This window comes from Epinephelus fuscoguttatus, linkage group LG19 (genome assembly GCF_011397635.1).
Source record: "Epinephelus fuscoguttatus linkage group LG19, E.fuscoguttatus.final_Chr_v1".
Taxonomy (NCBI): Eukaryota; Metazoa; Chordata; class Actinopteri; order Perciformes; family Serranidae; genus Epinephelus; species Epinephelus fuscoguttatus.
The window spans coordinates 14,191,346-14,219,092 of record NC_064770.1 but is presented as its reverse complement, the minus strand read 5'-3'; the positions used below and the strand labels follow the sequence as shown (position 1 = coordinate 14,219,092).

The following is a 27,747-nucleotide window of genomic DNA, read 5'->3' as shown; positions in this document are numbered from 1 at the left end:
AGAGATCCTGCAGGCAGCAGCAGTCTGCAGATTGTACATGAGGGCAGGCAGTCACATCAGCTCTGTATGTGGAGAGGCTGATGTATCACTGTTGACTCTCTCCTGTCATGTCTGATTTCTGACCTCTGTTTGCTCTCTTGTATGTAAATCCTCCATCACTCCAGGCCCTGAAGAGGCTGCGGACAGCAGAGTTCAAGCCCTATGTAATATTCGTCAAACCCCGTGTTCCTGAGAGCAGACGTCGCCGCAGTGCTGCCACTTCACCAGGAGGGGGAGAGCATGGACGCATTACAGTGAGTCCTAAATTTTCTCTTGGCAATAATAGAGTCTCACTTCAGTGGCTAAGAAGGAGTAAATCTATTTTTTGAAGTTCTTATTGTTCCTTAATCCATTGTGCAGCAGTAAATATCATATACTATTTAAGGGAGCAGTTGGACAATTAAGTATCAGCTTTATTGGCCAATTACATGTGTTTGAAGTTGCTCTCAAAGCACTTACACACAGTCCCAAATCCTTTGACAAATATATAGCAATATACATACAGCTAAAAACAAGGACATAAAAAGCTGAACAGAGATAAGAAATAAACAGTGAACTTATATGTATACAGAAGTAGGTGAGTGTGTGTGTGTGTGTGTGTGTGTGTGTGTGTGTGTGTGTGTGTGTGTGTAGTTTTTCTGTTGTGTACTTTTCACACAGCTGCAACTCTTTTTACATATTGTATTTTACTTGATTTTATGATTTATGGTTTTACAATTTTATGATTGTATGATGTCTATTTTCATGAGAAGCACTATACAAATAAAGTTTTGTCTTCTTTTTTTGTAATTGAATTTTTTTTTGTTTTTTGGTAGGGTGGTACATGACGGTAGATGTCAAGTCAGACATTCAGTCTTCACTAACAAAAATAATACAAACAAGATAATAGAAATCCGTACAAGAGGGTGTACAGCACCAGTCTCAATCCACCAAAAAACTGTCAAAATAATAAAATTACATTTGAATAAATAAGCACATTAAAACTGACAGTGAAAATTATATATAGATAGATATATAGATATACAAAAGGAATAAATACAAAAATGAAAAAAGGCCCCCAGAACAGACAGTCTAGTCAACATATAAGCTTCTTCTTCTTCTTCTTCTTCTTCTTACTCTTTTACTCCAAAATGAGTACTTTTTATACTTTAAATATATTTTGGAAATAATTCCTACATACTTTTAATCTTTTAAACTTTTTTAATCCACAAAACTTGTTCGGGGTACTGGAGGATAACAGCTAGCCAGAATAACAGCTACACTTGAAGTGCATGGAACCCACATTTTGAAAATGTAATAAAATTTCGTGAATGCATTTCAAAAACGTCAGAACGGCTCGTCCGTCGTAATCCAAGTGCTCTGAAGCCGCAGCATGCGAAATTGACTTGAAAAGACGTAATTTACTCCACTTTTATAGCATCATTTCTTACTGTGGTCAAGTAGCCTGCCCTGCAGGCATGCTGTGTTTACATGGCAACTCACGTGAGACTCGAGAACTGAGTTGCCATGTAAAGACAGCACGCCTGCAGCACAGGCTAACTTACCACGGTGAGAAATGATGCTATAAACGTAGTCTGAGTGGGCAGAAGTTTGCTGCATATCAGCCTCTCATTGGGTGGAACGAGCCACCCACTGAAGTCCCACCCTACCACCTCCGGTTGTGTAGCAGTTTTCAACCGTTTTCAGCACGTCCTTTACTAACTTTTGCGGTGTTTGATCTTGCGGGGATGTAGCCATTTTTCTGCCATGGTTCGCGTCCTGTAGGCGACATTTTTGTGGGCGTATTACACCAAAACCTGTTTCCCCCCGGCAATATTTTTGCAAGCACACCGTTGCTGTGGCATTGCCCAGAACGATTGTGATTGGTTGAAAGAAATACAAGCAGCCGGGGCGTTTTTTTCTCCAATCTCAAAGTGAGAGTCGGCCCAGCCAGACCTTTCTTTTCTTGAGAAAGGTCTGGTGAGCGAGACTACTATAAAAGTGAGTAAAGTGAGTAAATTACGTCTTTTCAAGTCAATTTTGCATGCTGTGGCTTCAGGGCACTTGGATTACAAGCCGTTCTGACGTTTTTGAAATGCGTTAGCGGAGTTTTATTACATTTTCAAAATGTGGGTTCCATGCACTTCAAGTGTAGCTGTTATCCGGCTAGCTGTTATCCTCTGATACCCCGAACAAGTTTTGTGGATTAAAAAACTACACTGGACTTCTTGTCGGCATGAGGGTCAGTAAGTACGGTCTGTATTTTCATTCTTAAGTGGCCATTTCCTTTAAGTAAGTTTTTGAATGCAGGACTTTTACCTTTAGTGGAACATTAAAGAGTGTAGTACTGCTACTTTTACTTACATAAAGGATCTGAATACATCTCCCACCACTGGTAGTTAAGATTAGTTTTTGTGAAATGGGCTGGTTTAGCTCCTGTATGTGTCTCTCTTTTTACTGAAATGTTTTCATTTTGCTGTCTGCAACAGGATGAAGACCTCCAGGAGATGCGTCAGTCTGCCATTCAGATCGATCAGCAGTATGGACACCTGGTGGATCGGGTCCTGATCAAGGAGGACTCAGCCAGTGCCTGTGCAGAACTGCGAGGTATCCTGGAGAGGCTGGAGCGGGAGTCCTTCTGGGTGCCTATCAGCTGGGTGCGGACCTAAACTTTCCTCCCCTCCTGCATCTTCCAGAAGAACTTCACAGTCAGCCCACCCAAATCCTGCACTGGTCCTCCCCTAATGAGCAGCTGATCCTTGCCCCCACCCCCGCCCCCCTAACAGGCCTGCTGGCCAGCCTGGGAGTCTGCTGAACTCTCTTAAACTGACTGATGCAGGGCTGGTCAGACAGCCATCAACTGTGGCACCAAAGGGTGAGGATGATGCCAGAGGAACACCTCGTTATCTGGGGTGTTGCAGCAGATCGACAGCTCTCTTGGCCCAGAAATCACAGTCTTACTGTCACTTCAAGTCGTATTTATTCAGGTTCGGTTTTAATTTATTCGTCGACGTCAAAGACAAAGGATAGATGCAAGTTTGTAGTTATAGAAGTGTTTTATTCCTCACACTGTCACTCTTTCTAGCTGCGTTGCTCACTAGAGTGTGGCAGGTTTGGGATCCCACTCAGAGGATTGCTCAGTCAGTCAGCTTTATCGTGACTCTTGTTGGAGTACCTTTAGTAGCATGGTTTTTTTAGGTTTACAGTTTTATTCAACTCAATGCCAATCGCAGAATGCTTCCTGTTAATTCTTACTGCTCATGCATCCTGTACAGTATAAGAACCAAGCATACATTCAGCAGAACAGGAGAAATGATCATGTAAAGTCAAGTGAATGCCATTTGTTCTTTTTGCTAAATATAATTTCCACACTAAACAAAATATTCAAATGGAATGTGAGAACTTTATTTTCTACGATACAGTTTGTTTTTAGGAAACGCATGAAAACTTATTATTTAATCTCAGATGTAAATACTGTAAATGTTTACTCCTCGTGTGCCAACGAAAGATCTCGTAGCACTTCAATGCAACCTGTTTACCTTCGATCCCTTGGAACCCACATCTGTTTGTGTGTAGAATAACGCCGTGCACAAAGTATGTGTGGATGGATGTCACAGTGTATGTTTACGTACACCAACCTGAGATGCTCCTTTTATGTAGAGGAATGGGTTTTGTACAGTTTCCTTGCACATATCTGTATTTTTGACTGCTGAAGAAGAGGCAGGTACTAGATGTCTGTTTTCTTTGATAATCAGGGTTTTGCTTTATTGATGTCAGAAATGGTTTGGAGACGGGAGACCTCATATCCACTGATTTCAAATCAGAATTGAAACAATTTGATGATAAATTGATTAACAGATAATTATTAGTAACTGTTGGTTAATTAATTTATCAAGCATAAATGCCAAATATTCTCTGCTTACAGCTTCTTAATTGAAAGGACTTCATTTTGTCTTTTCTTTTGTGAGGGCAGACAAAGTTTTGAGTGTTGGTTAACATGCCCCATATGTACATTGACAGAGTTCTTGGTTGTAGTAACTGTTCCTTGTCTCTCTACTGGGTGTGCAAACATCCCATCCTAACACAAGTTTAATGAAAGTGATGGGGGACTAAATCCACAGTCCTCATTCCATGTACAAATGCATTCAGAAGTTAAGCCCAAGCTTATACAGGGCTGAAGCCAAGTGAGCCAAATCAAGTTGGTTGGTTCCAAAGTTGCTGTCCCTCTGCAAAGGCTGGCCAAACAAAAAGTTTGTACTAACTTTGAAAGGGAAACACATAGCTAACTCAGACTGCTGACACCTCAGCTGAACTTCACTAAATGTTAGACAGAGGAAGGATTTTGTCCCTCATCGCTTTATACTGAAATTGCTTAGGAAAGGAGCTTTTCACAGAGCATGGAGAGGAGAAACTATTACAACCACCAAATATTCACATGGGCAGAACCTATCACTCCTACACTGTATGTGTGCAGTTAAAATGAAGCTGCTTCCAGATCCTTGGTTATTTTTCTAAACATACAATGTTCTCTTGATCTCTTCATGTTCTGTATGAACCAAGAAACCCAGAATGTTGAGTTGTAATGTGACCTGTACAAAGTGCCATAATAAAGCTAGCTGAGTCAAATGTTTGGTATCTGACCAGAATAATTCTTTTTTTAGTGTTTGCAATACGGTGTTTGCTCCTCTGCCTATGAAAGCATGCAGTTTCCTCTGACATTGATGTGTGCCTCCAAAACTAAGCTCGAATCTTGAGCTTGTGTCCACTTCATCATTGTTTGAATGAGATTAGCTCAAGAAAAAAATGTACATTAGTTCAGAGGAATATTATGTCTATACACTGACACATTTTTTCAATAACATACTATAATATGACATTTTTAATGCATTTTTAAACACTGTTGTATTTTTATGACTATTTATAACATACTATACAATAAATTTGTTATAGCATATAACACTGCAACACTTTTTGATGACATACCATAGGATGACTTTTTCTCATAATGTATTATGGTGGTGGTGTGGTGGTTAGCACTGTCGCCTCACAGCAAGAGGGTTCCGCATGTTCTCCTCGTGGCTTCCTCCCACAGTCCAAAGACATGCAGATTGGGGACTAGGTTAATTGATAACTCTAAATTGTCCGTAGGTGTGAATGTGAGCGTGAATGGTTGTTTGACTCTATGTGTCAGCCCTGCGATAGTCTGGCGACCTGTCCAGGGTGTACCCTGCCTCTCGCCCAATGTCAGCTGGGATAGGCTCAAGAGGATGAAGCGGTTAGAAGATGAATGAATGAATGAATGAATGTATTATACTATAACATTTTTCATTACATACTATCCAATGATGTTTTTAAAACTAACTTACTATACTACTATGACCTTGACAAAAACATATTGTACTATCTATGGCTCTTTTTTTAACAAAATATACTATTACATAATTTATGACATACTATACTATGACTATGAGAATTTTTTTGAAAGACTATACTATGACATTTGTTTGTGACATTCTATACTATGACATTTTTTGACATACTATAATATGACATTGTTTTGACATGCTATACTATGGCATTTTTTTTGACAAACTATACTATGACATTTTTTATGACATACTATACTATGACATTTTTTGACATACTATACTATGACATTTTTTTGACATACTATAATATGGCATTTTTTGGACAAACTATACTATGACATTTTTTGACATTCCATACAATGACATTTTTTTGACATACTATACTATGACATTTTTTATGACACACCATACTATGACATTTTCATGACATACTATACTATGACATTTTGACATACTATACTATGACATTTTTTATAACATACTATACTATGACATTTTTTATGACATATTATACTATGGCATTTTTTGACATTCCATACAATGCCATTTTTTTGGACATACTATACTATGACATTATTTTGACATGCTATACTAGGCCATTTTTGTTTACATACTACATTATGATTTTTTTTATCACATTATACTATGACATTTTCTATGACATACTATGACATTTTTTATAACATGCCATATATTGCCTTTTTTTTTTAACATACTATACAATGACATTTGTTTGTGACATTCTATACTGACTTTTTTTGACATACTATAATATGACATTTTTGAAAGACTACTATGACATTTTTTATGACATTCTATACTATGACTTTTTGACATACTATGACTTTTTTTGACATACTATGACTTTTTTTGACATACTTTACTATGACATACTATACTATGGCATTTTTTTTTACAAACTGTACTATGACATTTTTTATTACAATATAGTAAAACTTTTTTGGACACACTATAACATTTTTTTATGACATACTATGGCTTTTTTTGGACAAATTGTACTATGACATTTTTTATGACATAATATAGTAAGACTTTTTTGACATACTATACTATGACATTTTTATAACACACTAAACTGATTTTTTTTTGTGACATTCTATACTGACTTTTTTTGACATACTATACTATGACATTTTTTTTGACATACTATATCTTGTCATTTTTTTTTATAACACACTATACTATGACTTTTTTAACATATTATGCTATGGCTTGCTTTTTTTTTTTTTTTTTTTTTTTTTTTACATACTATACTATAACCTTTTTTGACATAGTATATCACATTTTAACACCCTATACTACGACATTTTTTTATAACATACTATGAGCCTGATCATGGTAATGACCCTCCCATGTCAGCCAGCTGCCTGATGAGACTGGCTGAAACATTCTCAAAGACACTGAGAGGGACGTCACACCCCCCCTCTTAAGTCCAAGGTTCCACCTTGACATCTGGAACGCAAAACATACAAAGCTTGAAACAATTCAACATGAGAAGTAACATTTCCACTTTTGACTTGGAGTCTACCAAGTGTCCCCCTTTACACTGGACGAGCCATCATACAAACTTACTTCTGTGTTAACAGTGACCTAAATCTCCACCCACCACCAGTCTTACCAGATCCAATCCCTCACCCAGCAACCTCGGATCCAGGGGAGCAATTTAAGAATGAGAAATCTACTGGTATCAGAAGCTAGTGCATGGGAAGAGGGTCACAACAGAACTAATGGCTAGTTAAAAAGACTTATAGAAAACTTGTAGGACTCGAATTGGAACAATATCCACCTCAGAATGCAGATGTGTATCTTGCAGGAATTCAGTTACATGGGTACAAAGCAGTGAGGTAGAGTCAGCAGGAGATTGCTAAACCCCAACCCAAAGTCCACATCAAAATGTTGCTCTCAGAATGAGCACCAAAGCTCATCACATTCTTACAAGGTGGCCTGCAATTAGACAAAGCACAGGTCAGGATGCTCTGCCCATTTTCAGAATTACAGCTTCTAAAAGCACACTGAACTGGTATTACACGAGTACTAAACCAAAGTAGCATACCCAAAGGTTCCTCGAAACAAAAGGCTCACAAGCCAACCAAGTCGTCCCAAGACGCACATAAAGAGAAAACCAAGCTACAACAAAGCTCACGTGCAAAACCAAACAAAGCATGGGCTGTAGCACTTATCACCAAAATTAGCAGGCCAAGCTACCAAATTGCAGATTCGAACAGCAGACTTAGTCAACCATTTACTCACTGCCACTATTTCTTACCAACCAAATTCTACCACATGCCTAGCAGCATGCCCAGCTCAAACAGTTGATAGTGCAACTTACCATCAATACCAGTACCAGACAGGACATTTATTCAGCAACACTGGCCACAATTTAAGATTACAAACCCACAAAAACAAGTTCACAGGAGCATATGTGCAATGGTGAAATCAAATAACCACAGAGCTCAGGCTCCCCAGCTCTATCTAACTGGTCACACAGCTAATTAATCTCAAACCTAGTCTTCGGACAGATACTGGTGGTGGGTACTTATGCACTGGTTACACCAGAACCCAAAAGGCAACCAGAAACTGGCGACCCTCAGGAAACCAGGGAAATGCTCCCAAGACAATGTCTTCAACAACATTCTCCATCACACTAAGTGAAAACAACAAACTGGTTGATCTCCGGTTGAGATCAACCACTTCAGCCTACAGAGGGGATGCATGGCTCTTCAAACTAATGTGGCTGTATTCACCTTTTACATGCACCAGTACTTTTGTTTTTCATTTTTCTAAACACATGGGTTTGCAATCAAAGAAAGGGGGAAACAAATGCTGCTCCCTTCCAACATCCACAAAAATGAACCACAAAGAACTAAAACAAAAATCCTTGTGAGATACTCCCAAAAAAACTCAATCACAATGCTAATACCAAAAACACTTTAAAGTGTACTCCGCAAAACTCTTTAACCTCAATTTAGCATTAACAAACTCCAAGTCACAAACCAGACTGATCATATATAACAAATCAAGCCTCAAGTGTAACACTAAGGCAAGATTTAGCCTTACCAAACGGATCGGACAAGCCCCCATTTGTTACAGACTGGCTCAGAGGATGTGACAAGAACGAAGTCCACACAAAAGATTTACTTAAAGCAAGCCAAATTTATTAAACTAACATTAACTTAAATAATCAATGGAGTGTTTAGATCAGGAAAGTCAGTCATGAAAGCCATGCGTGGGTGAGTGTCAGGTGTTCTGTGGAGGTGCTGAAGGTGCAAACCAAAACCAAAGATGCTCAGTGGATGTCAGCTGAAAGGAAGGGAGAGACCAAGTGAACAGATTAGGCAGCTTTTATAGCTTGGAAGCCCAGGTGAGCCTAATCACGGTAACGACCCTCCCATGTCAGCCAGCTGCCTGATGAGACTGGCTGAAAAATTCTCAAAGACACTGGGAGGGGCGTCACAAGGACAACTGAGACGACCTGTTATGGTTAAGACACACCCGATAGCAATATTATTTAATGATTTTTTTTTTTTTTTTAAATTGAAAGCTTACCAGTACTGGGGCAGCATACCTGCCTTTTTAAAAACCAGGAAGTGAGACAGGAGTCCATAGGATAGCTTACTAGCTAGCTAAGTCCTTTTATGCCTCATTAAATAATGTTTTTTCTCGAAATCCGATGGAGTTGACAAAAATCTGGGACACATCATTAAAGGGCCAACATTTTCAGAAAAAAAAAAAAAAAAAACACACACACACACACACACACACACACACACACACACACACACACACACACACACACACACACATATAGATAGATAGATAGATAGATAGATAGATAGATAGATAGATAGATAGAAAGATTAAAGAAAATATTTTATAAATCATATTTATTTCATATGTATATATAAATCATGTAAAGGATAGGACATGATTTGTTCTTGCTCTCATGCCAATGTTTATGATTTGTGCATTGTGCAACCACTGAGACAAAGCAGAGATGATTTGGCTCTAAACCAAGTCTGTTTTGACAAACAATATGTATTTGAGTATACTGAATAAGAGAATTAGACTTTTTTCATAAGGTTTGAGTTATTTTGGTTCAGAGTAACTTATTTGCATATTCGGAACCATGTGTGATGGAACACCAGAATTTTACACAAAGGAATTCTAGAGCATGACATCAGCATGGAACTCAGAACTAATGTGAAAGTTGGTAAGTAGACGGTCTTTCTACTAGAGCAGAGTGTTGACTCTCACACAAATCAACTTCTCGACATAGCAAGTCATCGACTGACTCAACAAATTCGACTGACTCAGAAAATCTTTGACGATACAGGTAAGTCACTGTTTGTTTCTCCCTCATGTAAAGACACTTAACTCCTATGGTGGACAGAGATTACATTTTGGTTGGGATGGAAATCTGGTTAACAATATTTTTAATGTCTAATGATGTTAGATTTTCACACTGTTTGGACATCATGACATTTTGCGGATGTTTTGGGTTTGTTCTCCATATTTTACAACTAATTATTCTATGTCAAAATGGAGTTGGCATGAGATGTTATGAAGACATTTGATTTTGGTTACTTAACAACACAACCTAAAATATAAAGACAATATCAACATCATCTGTCGTCAGTAATCTAAGTCAAATTGATGTTGGCTGACATTAAATTTTGTTCACCCAAAGTCATAACACAAATTTACCCAAATATCAGCGTCAAACAATGTTGGTGGCCAGCTGGGATTTCACTTTGCCGGAGGTTACATAAAACAAACTAATGAGTGTGTTAAAGATATCGATTCATTGATACATATCAATTCTGAAAATGTAAACACAACTCATTTTTGTAGTCGTAGTAATGTACCTTTTAACAGGGGCAGCGTTGTAGACAGACTTGGTCTGTGAGGCCATAAATACATTGCGACATGTGGAAAGACAATTCTGTTGTAACTGTAGTACCGATTTTTTCAGTTCCGCCATTTTTAAAACATCTTTGTCGTGTCCTATGGATGTGTCTTGTTTGAAATATGCTACACTGCCCCCGCGATTTCCAATGGTACTGCTCTGTTTTGTTTGTGTCCATAAGCTTTCAAAAAATGTGCACAAATATGGATGAAATTAAAGCAGAGTTGAGTAGCAGAGAGAAAGCTCTGTCTGTGTATCTATCATTGAGCATAAATGAACCTTAATGAGCTGTTTAACATGAGATAATGACCTGTCCTTCTCTCTCTTTAGGAATACCAGTTCATTATGGAACGGCTTGTGGGTGCAATATCCAGTTCATCTGATTTCACCCTCGACCCCAACCTGTTCCCCAGCAACTATGAACTGCTGCAAAGTCTGGGAGAGGGAGGCTTTGCACAGGTGGTGAAGTGTTTCAAAAAGGACACCAATGAGACCGTTGCAGTAAAGATCCTTAAATACGGCTGCAACTACCACAATGAAGTAGGTCCCTTAAATCATTAGCATTTATTTTGCTTTCCTTTAAATTTCAAAAATGGCTTCCCTGCCTTTATCGCTTGTTAATGTGTCAGCTGTGTGTCAACAACTACGCATCAAACTCATGCATTTTGTTGTCTCCAGATGACGATACTGAGCATCTTGAAGCAGAGGAAGCTGGAGGAGTGCAACATTGTCAAATTCATCGACTCATTCAGACTGACGAACAACAGAGTTGCTCTGGCTTTTGAGACGCTGGATATGACTCTAATGGACTACATTACTGTCCACAGAAACTTCACTCCTATGGAGTTATGTGATATCAGGAGTGTAGTCCAGCAGGTGTGTATACATTAGCATCAGACACAACACTAAAGTCAAAAAGCTGTCAGTGTTGCACTGTTCTCTAACTGTCCTCACTGATCTTTGTACTTGCAGCTGGCCATCGCATTAAACGCCCTGAAGACCACTGGACTGATCCACACAGATATAAAAATAGACAACATAATGCTGGTGGATCGGGAAGAGAAGCCCCTCAGGGTAAAGCTCATTGACTTTGGACTGGCTTTGCCAACCTGGTGGGCTGAGCGGGCCCAGGAGCAGTGCATCCCTCTTCAAACAAGGCACTTCAGGTGAGAGATGAATCATGATTCTACTTGTTTGTAGGAGATTTGTGCTCAAATATGAAAATGTTCCTCATTCTGTGTCTGTCTTTGTTTCATATACAGAGCTCCGGAAATATTTCTCGGACTTCCATTCTCAGAGGCGATAGACATGTGGTCTGTAGGTGTTGTGATGTCAATCATGATGCTTGCTAATGTACTCTTCAGAGGAATTGATGATTATGATGTAGTAAGTCACCGACTGCTTCCTTTTATCCCTCTTCCTAAAAGATGTGATGCTGCTGTAATGGTGTGCTCTTCACTTTGTTATCTAAAAAATAATTGGCTCTAGATCTTCAAAAGTACCCTGTGGAGTTTTCTTATAGCCAAATACAGTTACACATGCGACAGTGTGCTGAAGCGAAACCAACAAAAACTTTCTCAAACTCATTTTTTAATGTTTAGAATCCTGCATTGTTTATATCCATGTTTGTTAGCAAGCAGCCATCCTCCCTGCCTTTTGCTGGGTATGTGCGACCTTTCTGGGCTTGTTGCCGCCACCAACTGTAGATAAATGAAATAGCACGATGCCATCAGCGGGAATGCGTCACTTATCTCAGAAAATCGTGACCTTAGAATATATCTACAAATAGAGCGGGTCCCACAAAAGAGCCAGTGTTTGATTTGTTTCTATCATAGGCCAGAAGAAATCAAACACTGGCTCTTTTGTGTTTTCACGTTTCCATGTCGGCCACCATAGTTTTCCTACACACTTGGCACACTGGGAAAGTTTTAGTTCCGCCATCCTTACCGCAACCTATAAATCTTTCACACTGAACCTGTTATACTAGTGTAGATACACTACGTCAGATTTGGACACATTTCAGTTGGTACCATAATGCATTGAGGTTTGATTCCCAGCCAAAGCTCCACATGGTACCTTTATTCACAGGATGTCACTACCTCTAGAAAACAGTCCATCACCTAGTAGGTGTGGACATAAGATCTAACCAATCCTAAACTTTTACGTAATACTATACTGTGTGGAGCAATATTTGGCCTGCTGTTGTAGCACCATTACTGTCAAATGTATTTTCTACTTTTAAGATGCTATGCAATGTACAGAGTTTATAATTAATATTATTTTGACTACAGAAAAGCTTCCTTTCATAAAGAGATAAGTACCATACTGTAACATATCTGTGACGCTGTGTTTTGTCTCCAGATGCGATGGATAGTGGCATTCTGCGGTGTACCTCCAGACCATCTACTGAATGCTGCGACCAAGTCAAAGCAATACTTCAGAAAAGACGCCTCCAGCCACTGGAGACTTAAGGTACGACAAACCAAGAGTAATCTCATCCATAACATTCTCTTCCCTAGTTAAGATTATACTTTACAACATTTTCCACAATTTAATCAGTTACACTTAACCTTTTTTCAGACACCTGAGGAGTACTGGCAAAGTACCACATATCCCAGCAGATACCAGCCGTTGTATTTCAGGAGCTTGGACATTTTGGAGAAGGTAGGTGTTTATGTAGATTGTGCTGTGGCTGCTAAAGATGGACTTTAACCAATTCTTTCTTTATGAATCAGAAATTTTACTTTGGATTTGCTGTTTTTTTCCTACATTAGGTGCCCCTGGAGAACCTGAACACGGTGGGAGCTGATGAGAAGAGGGAGTGCATTGACCTGCTGAAGGCAATGCTTCAGATCGACCCCAGTGAGAGGATTACCCCCAGTCAGGTCCTCACCCACCCCTTTATCACAAGGGGCACCCTCCACAAAAACTCTGAGTAAGTGTCCGCGTTTGCAAGTGGACTGAAATGGTTTGGAGTGTTTACTTTATGGCTTTATATACAGATATCAGACTGTATAGGGACATGGCAAGCTGATTTATCAGCACATTAACAGGGTTCACATTATCTGCAGTTCATTTATGCATAGTCATAATATTATTTTGAAATATGTGTAGCTACATTTTAGTTCAACTTTAAGAATTATCTATTCAAATTATGACTGGTACAAATGAACGCTTAAATAGCATGGAGAATTTATACAAAGATACCTTAAACACTTTCTTTGTTTCAGATATCTCCAATTAAATTATGACAAGCCCAAACTCAAATTCAAGATATCTGCAGTGTGGTTCTGTTTTGTCAGAACTGCACTTCAAATTTTAAGATGTTTTTAATTATATTGTGGGATATGTAATATATTTATGTATATGTTATTATCACTTTTAGATATCTGAAACTGGGGTTATAAGAAATGTATCTGACTTCTGTTAAGATATCTAGTTACAAATAACCTATATCCTGAAAGGACTTTTTAAGTAGGCAGATTTCAGTTTGTAGCACCAAAAGCACCAAAAAAGGGTCAGAGTAAGATCAATATTCAGCATACAAACAACACATTTTTTTTTAGTATAGTAGTATTTTAAATGTATTTTTTGCCTTTCAAAAACAAAAAAGTGAAAGTTTTAAGAATAGTTTAAACAGTGTTTATCTGCTGTAACACAACCCAATGAAGTTACCATGCCTGGCTAACTAGCTTACTATCTACAGTAACCTAAGTGCAATCTGTTTTGAGAGCACTGTACCATTCAGTTATCCAGAGCACCACACTCTCAGAGAGGTGTACTCCGTTTGAGGAAACGGAGCAGCAGAGCAACAAGTTTAGTAACAGTAATTTTACCTCATTGCTCGTTAATTCATACAGAAATAGACCGTTTTATTTCTCTAAACAACTGCTCTCCCATTTTAATGTAGAGCATCAGTGTAGATTTATAAACGGATACATAGAAGCGTCCTGGACTGGCTCAAACAAAGTGCATGTATCAGTCCTGAATGGAACTTTTTCTAATCTGAAACTCTGCAAAATCATTTAATCAGATAGTGGTATACTTCTCTTTCGCTCTGCAAGTAAAACTGGCGTTGTCACCACTGTAGGTAGTAAGCTAGTTAGCTAGGCATGCTAATTTTACAGGTACAGGTGTTAAATAACCTCCTCACACTTTTGTTTTTTTTTTTGTCATGCTGGAAGGGTGAACAAAATTGAGTCATCCTCTGAAGTCACAGTTGCTGAGCTATGTTTCAAAATGATTAAATTTGAATTTTGACCGGTTTAAATTTTATTAGATTTATCTTCAATTTCTGTTCTGACTCCTGATGAATGGGATCTGAATGAAGGCTATCTGAAGAATGATAAAATAGGGTGACGATATGTGTGACATTAAGAACTAGTATAGTTTTATTGTGTCTTTTAATAACTGCACGTGTCTCCATTTAACAGTACAAGTGAAAGACCTGAAACACCTTCAATACTGCCGGGTGTTATACATGTCCGGCCTACATCAAGAACCTGTATCCTGACATTGGAAGGGGAAGAGGAATTGGAGCCCAAAACTTCGTAAGAAAATTTCCTCATTGTAGCTTTTTAAACTAATTATGATCGTGAATGAAGACTATTCCTCATGTCAGCCATGTCTGTTTTTTAAATGATAAATAATGGACGAGTTCCTAGTCAGCTGTTTGTTTAACTGCATGTGTATTTATTCCATAGCTCGAGTGCCACAGGTGGATTTCATGCATCTGAGACATTACCCCCAGGTTTTATAATGGTGAAGCCTGCACCACCTGAATGCCGCCTGTGGGGGATTGAGGGCAGCAGTCAGAGTGAATCTTGGTGAGATGATTTCCCTTCAACATGTCAGTCATCAGATAGAGGAGAGAATGGAGAAGTTAGGACATCATTAGAGCAGATTAGGGAATCATATATTAACTGTGTTTGTATGTGTTTAGCCCGTTGGATTGCCCTGAGAGTGTCTCTGAAAATCTACCAGCGGAGCCGACTCCCCTTTCAAGAGAAGATGTGGAACAGGAACTCTCTGCCACGGCATCTGGTAGGAAATGCTAACCTCCACTTGAGTTTGCATGGTTAAGGTCTTTGAAATTGTTGTTGATTGTACCGAGGACATCCAAGGCATTTAATGTCCATTTGATTTTCAGACCACACAGCGCCCAGGAAGAAGAAGGAGAAGAGGAAGAGGAACTGCTTCAAGCGTTTCCTAGCCTGGACCAAGAGGACCTTCTGCTGCTGCATTCCCGCCAACGAGGATGACTGAATTACACTATGAAGGTTGTTTTCTAGCACAACACCTTGCTGGCTGGATTTCTCACAGGAAATGTACAGAGTATGCATGTGATATGGTACCCTGTATTGAAACACCTGTGGGAAATCAATGTCAGCTGTCATGAGTTGTGCCATAAAAAAACCTTCATAGTTGTAGAGGGCGGCACGGTGCCTCAGTGGTTAGCACTGTGGCCTCACAGAGAGCGCCTAACATCTGTTCCTCTCTGTGCGGAGTTTGCATGCTCTCCCCCGTGTCAGCGTGGGTTTTCTCCGGGTTCTCCGGTTTCCTCCCACAGTCCAAAAACATGCAGGTTAATTGGAGACTCTAAATTGACACTTAATCTAATCCTATTTGATCCAATTCGGCAAAATTTAATCAAATAATTAGTTAGTCAATAAATACTTAAAATTTAATTACAAATCTGTGTCATGACTTCTGAATGAGTGGGGGAAAACAGTAATATATTCTTCAGTATACCTGTCCGAAGTGCCAGGAATCTTTGTAATTGTAATGTAGATGAGGTTGTTGTACAGAAACAATTTAAGACATCACACATACATGCATCAGCTGCAAAACAACAAGTAAAAACAACAATAACAATAACAATAAAATTGTAAAGGCTTTCAATTTCCATACATAGAAATTAAATGCATATGTACACAACAGAATCAGCATATAAATACAATTTGAAAAGAATCACTGATTAAGACCATAGATAAAATATAAAATAATGGATGTAGCTACTGTGATGTCACCCATTAGTTTGTGGATCGCCGTTTTGAAGCCTCAAATTCGGCATTTCGGTAGTCCCCATCTTGGATTTTTAGAGCCATAAGTATTCATATTTCGACAGGAGGATGGAGCTGTGGATGAGCAAAGGGTGACCTGTCACTCAAATGTCCTGCCTTTAAATATGCATAACTTTAAGCCTTAATAAAATATAAGTGCTGTAAATGTTAAGGATGATGAATGCTAAAAGCTGGCACTGCTATTTACTTGGCGGATTCAGCAAATTTGAGAAGTGAGCGCTTGTCTGCTGAGAGTAATGCAGTAAGAGCAGTAATGTAGCTGCAGCAAATACTGTGGGACATTTAAGCAGCAAAACTGAAAACTGTAGTTCATTTTTTTTTCTAGAGAATTGGGATGGAACCTTATTGTTTGGGGCGTCGATTTTTACTCTTCATTAGGCTGGGAAAATATATTTCACAAAATCAAAGTCACTTTTCAACCATGTTTTTTTTTTCTTCATAGCATACATAATGGATGTCAGAGGTAAGATCTGGTGGAGTTGACAAAAGGTTATATATTAATTAATTTTACAGCAGTCATAATGAGTAGCTGTTTTATTTTTCAGAGTTGCAAAGACTTTTCTTAATGCTATTCAAAGTGCTTGTTTCAAAACCATTATTCATACTTAGTTTTGATTTAAAAGGGCTACAGAGTTAACATGTTATGGTTCAGACAATGAATTGATGAAAAACACAGAAAGCTTATCAGTTCTTAAGCAGCATTTCTGCCTGTTTTGAAAATGAAAGTAGATCAAAATGTATTGTAAATCATGTTCATTTTATACATATATATCATTTCACAATAATATGTCTGAATAATGTGCCCTTTCAATAGCAGAACAATACTCCGCCATTCTGACGTTAGACCAGGCTTTTTTTTAGTCAATGGTGCAATCGCTTTCTGCTGCCTCATAATAGCAATAGGCCAACAATACACTGGACCACACCTCATTTTAAGACCTATGCACACAGATGGATGTAAGTACTTTTGCTACTTACAAAACATGGTTAAAGGATAACTTTGGTATTTTTCAACCTGGGCCCTATTTCCCCATGTGTATGTGTGCGTATGATTCATAGGTACATCTCGTTTTAAAATTGGTTCAGTATTGAGGGAGGCGGATGCAGCTGGCAGCTGCCAAATGAGCTGAAACGGTAACAGGGGCAAATGCGTCCCGTATAAGTTTGCGCATTAAAAGTGCTTTTTTTCGCCACTGACTGGTTCAGATCGCCAGTGCTATCTCTGTAAATAGCATACTAAGCGTTTCCCTTACCTCTGGGCTGTGTGACATCATCTCGCGAGAGCTTTGCTTGTTGCCGGAAGAAAACACAGGAGCCATGCTGAGCGCTGCTCAGAGTGGCGCTGGTTGTCCTGGAGTACATTTGAGAGTTTTACTGCATTGATTGAAAACAATGGTTCGTGTTTGTGCTTATCCGAATTGCAAGAACAGGATGTCGCGCAACACCCCATACAGCTTTCATAGGCTGCCTTTGTCGGACGGCGAGATGCTGAAGTTGTGGCTAGTTGTGCTACAAATGGATGCTAACACTCCTGCCCAGACACTGCGCCTTGCAGACCATCGGGTCTGCAGTGTTCACTTCTCCCAAGATGACTACTGCCAGCTGAAGAGAAGAGAAGACATCCAATCCCGAAACACCTCTTCCTCAAGAAAACGGCTGCCCCACGAGCAGAGAGAGCTACAGACACAGTGGAACAAAGCTCTCGCGAGATGATGTCACACAGCCCAGAGGTAAGGGAAACGTTTAGTATGCTATTTACAGAGATAGCACTGGCGATCTGAACCGGTCAGTGGCGAAAAAAAGCACTTTTAATGCGCAAACTTATACGGGACACATTTGCCCCCGTTACCGTTTTAGCTCATTCTACGGCTCCCGGTTGCATCCGCCTCCTTCAATACTGAACCAATTTTAGAACGAGTTGTACCTATGAATCATACGCACACATACACATGGGGAAATAGGGCCCAGGTTGAAAAATACCGAAGTTATCCTTTAATGGAAAATAACTGCGTTGGTCTGAAACTAGCAATGACATTAGCACTGTGCTGTGTGCTGCTTTGCGCCAGGTGTAAGACAGGGCCTTTTGTCTCACTTTTCCAAGTATGTAAGCTAAGCAGCCAAACAGGATTATGTTAGTCAGCAGAATACAGAGTTTTCAACCAGCTCATGGAGTTAGCTGGACTAGCTAGTAGCTGCAGTTGTTAGTTCAGCTGACAAAATCAATAGTTAGAAAAGAGAAGCCTGCTTTTGCTTACCTCTGATATCAAGATTCCATTGTTTCAAAAATTACCATGAATTTGGAGTAGTAGATGTGTCACTGTTATTACAAACTGCAGAAGCGCCGTGTAAAAAGGAAAAACTGACATGGCAGTAGTGGCAACTGTAACTTAGATAGAAGCAGTTTTTCCCCATAAAAAATGCAAGTCACTTATTGCCCTCTCTTTTGCTGAAGTGTGCAAATAAAAAAAAAGTACATTTTTTGCTAGTTCATGTGTTGCGCCCTTTATTAGCTCTCCTCCTTCAGTAAGTGGCAGTAAGCAGTTCAACCTGATAGTAACAGTGACAAAAGGCAGGAAGGGTGAAGTCATTAATGTCATGAACGATGGGGAGAGAAAAACATTTATGACGCTGGTATAATCTTTTAGCCTCAGCCAAGAGCCACAAAACTAAGGAAATTTGAGCCACACCAAAGTCGAAGTTCAGCTCATCTTTGCACAAAGAATTTCCAGTCTTGAAGAGTTACCTGCATCAGTGTATTGTACCCAAGACTGTATTCATGTAAAAAATATCTACATATATCTACAAAATATCTACAATCCACAGAGTTTGTAGCCATGCACCCTGAAAAGTGGATGGCTCCACTCAGTAGGAGGTTGCAGGCATGTTTCGGTTCAGCATTGGCTTATTCTGCCAAGAACGCTGGTACCCACAGGCACAGACCTAGGAGATGTATAGGAAAGGCAGAAAGGAGCACTGAAGCAGCCTGTGAGCTCCAACACACTGTTGTGTCTCAGCGCCAAACATCGCACCTCCAGTCCCTCATCCTCATCTCTGGCGACTTCAGTAATGCTTCCCTGTCCTCCACCCTCCCCACTTTCACACAGTATGTGGACTGCCACACCAGGGACTGCATAACAATGGACTTGCTGTATGCAAACATCAAGGACGCATATAGCTCATCACAGCTCAGACCACACACCGGTCCACTGGTCCCCTGCTTACATACCTGTGGTGAGCACATTAGGTATATGTGAGAAAATGGCCTGAGAAGACCAGCATGGCACTGAGGGACTGTTTTGGAATAACTGGCTGGGGAGTGCTGTGCAGTCCACATGGCTCCCAAATGACAGTTTGACCGACTGCATCACGGACTATATTAATATCTGCGTGGAGAACACTGTGCTGACCAGGAAGGTATGGTGCTTCTCCAACAACAAGCCTCACCCTCTCTGGCACACCTCCTCCCCCTCCCTCAGGGACACCTTTCTTACCCACCTCCCCTTCACACCTTCCTCCCCCCATCTTCCTCAGCTGGAGTCACCCCCCACTGCAGCCTCTCCATAACAGCTGACCAGGTGAGGAGGGAGCTCCTTAAGATCAAGGCGAGAAAGACTACTGGTCCGGATGGCCACGCTACTATGACATTTAATTATGATATACTTTGATGTTTTTTCATGACATACTTAAATAACTGACATGTTTTTGACATAGAATCACGTGAGAATGCTGTTTGCTGATTACACAGTTCAGCATTTAACACAGTTCAGCATTTAACACAATCATCCCCTTGAAGCTGGCATCAAAGTTGGGCCCCCTAGACCTCAACACCTCCTCTGAAAACTAGATCCTTGACTTTGCTACAGAGAGACCCTAGACAGTTCACATAGTACTACAAAGCCATCACACTTAGCACCAGCGCCTGCAGGGATGTCTGCTCAGTCTGACGCTGTTCACACATCTGGTGTCAAAATAACAACCGGTCATTGTGTTTGCGCTTCTTCCCTAAGATCTCTGGGGTTAAACTAAAAAATCTTACACAGCTTTATGAGGAGAGGCGCATGTCAAGGGCTCAGTCCATCATGTCCGACCCTCTGCATCCTTTACATGCTGAGTTTCAGCTGCTTCCTTTAGGGCAGAGGTTTATCCTTCCAAAATGCTCTACCAATAGGTACAGATATTCCTTTGTCCCATCTGCAATAGTTGCCCTTAATGGTCATTGATGCCAGCTCATGTTGTTGTTTTTTGTCCTGTGTGTGGTCTTGGTGTTCTGTATGTGAGCCATATTGTCATATTGTATTGTTATGTCTCCCTTTACTGGCTGCAAACCAAATTGCTCTACGGGGACATTAAAGTTTTACCTTACCTTACCTTACCTTACCTTATCCCTCTGTGTGTGTGTGTGTGTGTGTGTGTGTGTGTTGGTGCAACCTGTATATGAGGACATTTTGGTATTCGCACTAACCTTATGAGGACACCAGTGACTGTAGAAGCAAACACTGTAGAAGCACTTAACAAGTTGTAACTAACTCCCTCCTGCTTTTTCACGGTATGTCTCCATTGTCTGTTATACCTGTTACACCTTTGTGTGTGTGTGTGTGTGTGTGTGTGTGTGTGTGTGTGTGTGTGTGTTGTAAAATATAATAATAAAAATAATAATAATAATAATGATAAATTTTATTTGTTGGCACCTTTCACAACACCCAAGGTCACCTTACAGATAAAAACAATAGCAAAAATAGACATAAAATACAACAGCATAAGAGAAACATATAAAAATACAAAGAAAATACAATGTGGCTAAATGAATAGATAAGGAGGATAAAATAGGTGGGACACAGAGTGTTACAGGGAGTAGGAAATCTTAAAAAGGTGTGTTTTGAGGTGGGACTTGAAGGTGTTAATAGAGTCAAGAATGCGGATGTGTAGTGGGAGTGAGTTCCAGAGTCTAGGTGCTGAGCAGCTAAAAGCCCAAGCACCCATTGAACCGAGTGTGAATGGAGGTGTAGAAAGCAGAGCAGCAGATGAGGAACGGAGTGAACGGGGTAGGATGTAAGGGTGTGGGGGAGCCTGGTTATGGAGAGCTTTGAATGTTACCAGGAGGAGCTTGCTAGCTGTAGTTCCTTCTTCTTTTTACAGCTTCCTCTGTATTTCCCCTCAGTGTGACGGAATGGTAACAAATGCCATTTATTTGTATTTCTCACAAACCACTGGGAATATCCTACAAACAGGTGGGTGGGGTTCCTTAAAATGTGCAAATGAGCTGACTGGCTAAACAACAAAGAACTGTTGTAAAACATTACAGTGTCGGGGCAGGGGGGGTCCAGACTATATATTCATGACTAGGCTGAGCCCACCACTTCTCATCAAGGCCACTGTCCAGATCACCTTCTCTGTCTGAGGACATTCACCTGGCCCAAATCTTGCAGAAAAATGGCCCTTGTAGCTGGTAAGCATTTACAAAGTTTTACAGAATAATTACATAATATTACAATATTTTTTTAATTGTTGCTGTTAAATTCTATTTTCAAAACAGTTCTGAAGTGCATGGGAGATTCAAGCAATGGAACAAGACCGAGAGCATATTTCTTAGGTAATACTGTGATTTGTTTTACATGCACAAATAATCTTGCATTTGTCTGCAATGTTTGATACACTATTCCTGTTGATTTTAAATAATGTGATATGTTTTTCATTTCTCTAGAGGAATGCCACTTATTTGATGAAATTCCTCAAAGACGTGGGGGCGACTGCTCATGGGATGTAAAAAAGAAATATCCGGCCAAAAAGCCAAGGCATAATGGTCAGTATTCTGTATCCAAATGTATACAATTAAAATTACTTTTCAAATAACACAGTGTTGATGAATTGAACTTGTGTTGCTCCCCCAGATATTCCAGATATTTCAAAGCAACAGGGTCCAAAACATATTGATCCGGTGATTTCTGACACTCAGGACTCAGGTCAGTATTCTGCATCCAAATGTGTACAATCACGGTGTGTGTGTTTACATAGCACAGTGTTCATGATTTCAAACGTGTGTGTGTGTATGTGTGTGTGTGTGTGCGCGTGTGGTTATATGTTCAAACAGATGTATGCAGGACATTCAACAAACAGACAACACCCCTGTATCCTACACAATACCAGGACTAACATCCTGCTCCGGCTCTAAGGACGCCCAGATCCAGCATTGGGACAAAAGCAGTTTTCTGTTGAATGAGGTCCAAACATCATCACATCAGATGTAGAGAGGGAATTACAAATTACATGAGGATGTAGAACTGAGCCCTACTCAGTGTCTTGATCTGTAACAAAAATTCGGTGGACTGAAAAGAGATGACTTAAGAATAAACAAAACACTGTTGAAACACCATTCAAGGATTGGTAACGTAACAACTGGACATAGCTTTATCACAGCTGTACAGGCTGAGCAAGACTGTTTAACTTGTTGAATGTGATTTATGTGATGAGTTAGGTTATTGGTTAGTTGGCTTTGCCAAAGCTAAGTGATGTTAGTTTGCTAATGCTGTTCACAGACGTCTTGCACGCAACTTAACATCCTCTGCACTATTCCGGACCCTTTGCAACACATATCACATTCACATAGACTTATATTTACAAACAGGCTTTCAACAGAGCTACACCCAAAGAGGCAACTCAAAGGTCCCAGTTCTTTTCCTTTGTCTTTGTCCTGACCACACAGTCAGACAAATGCCTCCCCCAATCTGAAGCCAGCTTTAATCTCTGTTGTCAGCCATTTTGTTTTGTAGGCCAAATGGCCCTTTGATTACCACACCTGCCTTTGTCTCTCTCTCTCTCTCTCTCTCTCTCTCTCTCTCTCTCTCTCACACACACACACACACACACACACACACACACACACACACACACACACACACACACACACACACACACACACACACCAAGCTTGTGCCTATAGTTAGTTAGTTAGAATTTGTGTGTTCTGATTTTGCTTTGCTTCCTTTATGAATAAATATATTTTTGGAATCATACCTGCTGTCTGTTTAATGTTGCACACGAGTGAATGCATAGTCAACCTCTGCTGCGTCAAGAACTCAGAAATTCTTCAGGCTTTACTATTAAATTTGATTACTGTTAATAATTTAATTATTTAACTTACTGATATCTTTAACTGGTTATCATTTTTCCCTTTTCCGGAACGGTGCCCCACGAGGTGATTCAATGTAAATTAAGTCACATTATTTAACATAATCAATAATTATTAATCATTTCAGAGAGCCAATTTGATACTTTAATTGGAGCTCTATTACAAGATCAGGCCCGTGTTAAGGCTTAAGTCCCAACAAATGGTGCTGCCATGTAAAACAAAGCACTGGTGCCTAGATCACAACAAATAGTATCCCCTCTTTTACAATATCACCAGTAGATTCCCCACATTTTTGGTGCCTCTGTGTGATGCCCAGTATTGTGCCCAGCATTTATGGTGTTGCCCCGTGAGGCCTATGAGTATAATTTACGACATCTAGGAAGCATCAAAAAGAATCACAATATAATAGAGAGACATACTGAATGACCAATTTTACATTATTGACTGATGGAAGTATAGATACTGCAAAGTTTAACAAAACTGATATTGCACCTGAGTGATTGATTATAAGCAGTAAAAAATAAAAGCAAGATAATAATAATAAATAGCCAGGCTGAGTAGCAGTAAGGAAGGAATTGCAGTATCTCTCCTTCAAAGACCACGGGTGAAGCATCTCTAACTTTACTCTTACATTTGAAAAATAAAGTATGAGTGTTTAATAATCAGTGTAAATGGTATAGCCGACTTATCAAATTTAGAACCTTGTATTTAATGCAAAAAAATAAGTTTCACGTATGTCATGTTCTATATTAATTAGTATCAGGGTTAGTGTTTACTGCTGAATGCTCTATGGTTTCTTTAAATGTTATCATTTGTATTTAGTACATTAATTAGTCACCAAACCTAGAGCTGGAGTGTATAAACGTGTAATGTATTTTGCATCATTAAAAATAAACTGCTATGATGCAAAATCTTTGATTTAAATTTCACATTTTCTATTTTTGCATTTCACTTTGTGAGTCTGTCTTTTGTGGTCAAATTTTTCTTGGTTCATCAGTCTGCATGAAATGTATTGCCACTTAAAATAACCGGGGTTGATGCATAAAAACGCAGTGCTGAGTCATTCACATCAGTAGTACTATACGAAGACAGTTACATGTAAATCTGAATATGGTCAGTAAAGAAAAAGGTCATCTGTTTTCAAAGAAAGGTCTTTGTACAAAGTTCATTAAATGTCTTGTCTACATTTTTTTGGGCTATGAGAAGTGTGAAGAAAATTTGTTGCAAATCACTTGTGCATTTAAAATGAACTCCTACAGGAGGTAATTCAGTTTGTAACCAATTAGACACCAGTATTTTCTACATGCTAGTTTCTATTCATGGAGGTTTAGGTGTAAAACTCCTGAGTCTGTAACTGGAACCTCAGTCAAAATTGATAAATGAAGACTGAAAATAAATTTCAGAATAGAACAAATCTGGGTTATGTCTGCATAATTGATTTAGATAGTCTAGATAAGCAGGCTCCCATGTCTCCACAGACAGCATTGATTCCAGCTTCAAACATCAATCTGGTGGTGTTTATTAGTACAAAATTACAGCATAAAAAAAGCTCTGGGAGATCTTCGAATTCCTCCAACATTTTCAATCACCGAATATACAAAAACAAATTGAACGATGTGGAAAAATATTGTTAGTGATTTTAAACTTCTTTTTCCCATTAAATATTTCTTAAAACACATGTGTTTTCTGCCTCTTACAACTGTTGCTGTAGACAAAATGTTATATGAAATATTATATACATTTAAAAATCTTCAAATGATCAACTCTTAGAACTGGGCAAAAGAAAAGAAAGTTTTCCATTTGCCTAGACTTTTCTTTTCAGAGAAATAAGTTGTCTCACAGTGGTCTGAGTGCTGGCCAAGACACACTCATGCATTTGTTCTGCTTGCTGTATGCATCCTCCAGGCTGAGTACCCAAAAAGCATGAAGTATGCTATCATGTTCATCCAGAAAGTCCTGCTGCATGCGTATGGAGACAATGAAGCCAAAGTTACTTTCCTTAAAGACAAGTTGTAAACTATGAACATAGTCAAACCACAGCAGATTTCTAAAAATCTCCACGAGTGAAAAATGGTCTGATTTTCTTTACTACATTGATTTGATCGAAGTTTGTCAGTGTTCCATGGGACCACAGTATTTTGACACAAGTGTAGAAAGTTTAAAAGTTCTGTCAGTGTTGGTGAAACAAGCAACAAGGAAAGAAGAGCCTGTCGTTCATATTTCCTAGATTTAAGGAGGTAGAGGGCAATGGATGATGGATGATGGATGGATGATGGTAGGGATTAAGATTAGAGTATGGGTGTGGATGAAAGTAGAGTTGAAGTGTGCATTCTCATTCAGTAGAATTAAAAATATAAACATTAACTTAAAAAAAATGTTCGGTAATAGACAGGAATGACAGTTACTATGATTTTTTAATACATGCTATACTTTGACATTTTTTTGACATTATTTGACCTACTACACATTTTTTTTCACAACATGCTAAACTATGACATTTTTATGACACTATATATGAGATACCTATTGATGATTTCTTTCATAATAAAATATACAACAATATATTTTATACTTTTTTTACATACTATACTATGACTTTTTTTAAAGAAAATTTTATACTATTACCTTTTAAATACATTTTTTGATATAGTATACTATGACTTTTTAAAATAGAATATCCTGACATTTTCATCACATTTTTCAAGACATACTTATAATTTTTATGACACAGCATACTGTGACTGCTTTTATAACAAACTATACTATGACATTTTTTGACGTACTATAACATTACTTTTTCTATTACATACTATGACATGTTTTATGACTTTTTCAGATAGTACACGACAACCTTTTTTTGTAACATACTTTAGATTACATTTTCATTACATACTATAAAGTTATTTTTTTTATAACGTACAATAGATTTTTATGACATTTGTTATGACATAGTCCACTATATTTTATAACATATTACACTGTGACATTTTTTATGTCATGCAATACTATGATTTTTTTTAGAACATACTCAGGGTTTACCTTGCCTATCTAAGACAAAGGCGGGCCGTCTGGGTGATTTTGGCTACCACCTTGGTGAAAGTGTGTGTGTGTGTGCATGGGGGGCGTTCAGATGTAAAGTCTTTTGCCACACAAACCCATTACTTTCAATGTAGACATGCGTCATGTGCGCTCACAATCCAAAGCGATGCCGTAGCGGCGCACATTCAGTGCGATGCCCTTGTTTTTTCGTCTGGCGCACAGCTCCACGGACCTGCTTCTCCCCCTGGTGTTGTGTCAGATCCCAGTTCCCCCTCGGGCTGTGTCCCTCCTACTGTTTCCCGCAGAGCTCTGCCCCGTTTGAAAGATGAAGGAAGCCCATATGTGGAAAGACGTCGCCTCTGAGATGTAGAATGTGTATTATAGAAGAGAAACACATTTCAGGACCGCTGACTTGTATCATCAGAACGGACATGTCCTGTGATTTTCAGCCTCCTTTCATATTTAATAGAGGGGGGACAATACCTGACAGTAATATTCTCAGCTGTCAGGATGTGCCTGCTGTAAAGGGTAAATATAATCATAGAAGGCTGAAAATCACAGGACATGTCTGTTCTGTCAAAAAAAGTAATTGCTGTCAAGATGCCCCCTGCCACAGGCCTTTGCCACTCGGTCTCGAAAAAACCCAGGGAAAACCCTGATACTATGCCATGACATTTGTATGACATTTATTATCATATACTATGATGTTTTTTTTATAACATACTGACATGTTTTTGACATAGAATCACATGAAAATGCTGTTCACTGATTTTACAGTTCAGCATTTAACACAATCATCCCCGTAAAATTGGTATGAACATTGGGCCCCCTGGACCTCAACATCTCCTTTTAAAACTACATCCTTGACTTTGCTACAGAGAGACCCCAGACACTTCACATAGTTCAACTCCACAGCCATCACACTCAGCACCTGTGCCTACAGGGATGTCTGCTCAGTCTTCACACATCTGGTGTCAAAATAACAACCTGTCTCTCAACGTTGACAGGACGAGAAAGATGAAAATTGACTTCAGAAAGACAACACTGGCCCCCAATATGGAGCAAGTGTGAGTGGGTGTGTGTTTGTGCTTCCTTCTGACCAAAAGTTTTTTACAGCGATTTTCTTTCATCTGTCGTCTGCTTGTTACAGCTGTTGCTGAAGACAAAATATCACATGAAATATTA

General features: G+C 39.2%; 1 protein-coding gene across 5 annotated transcripts in view; it reads left to right on the top strand.

Moving 5' to 3' along the window:
* The window catches only part of mpp3a (MAGUK p55 scaffold protein 3a), a 35,779-nt gene extending 31,146 nt beyond the window's left edge, over positions 1–4,633 (top strand). For all 5 annotated transcript variants that reach the window (XM_049561983.1, XM_049561986.1, XM_049561984.1 and 2 more), the window contains 2 exons: positions 165–293; positions 2,508–4,633. In XM_049561983.1, the coding sequence (XP_049417940.1) occupies positions 165–293; positions 2,508–2,687 (309 nt within the window). In that variant the 3' untranslated portion in view covers positions 2,688–4,633. The remainder of the gene's footprint in view (positions 1–164; positions 294–2,507) is intronic.
* The last annotated feature ends 23,114 nt before the right edge of the window (positions 4,634–27,747 follow it).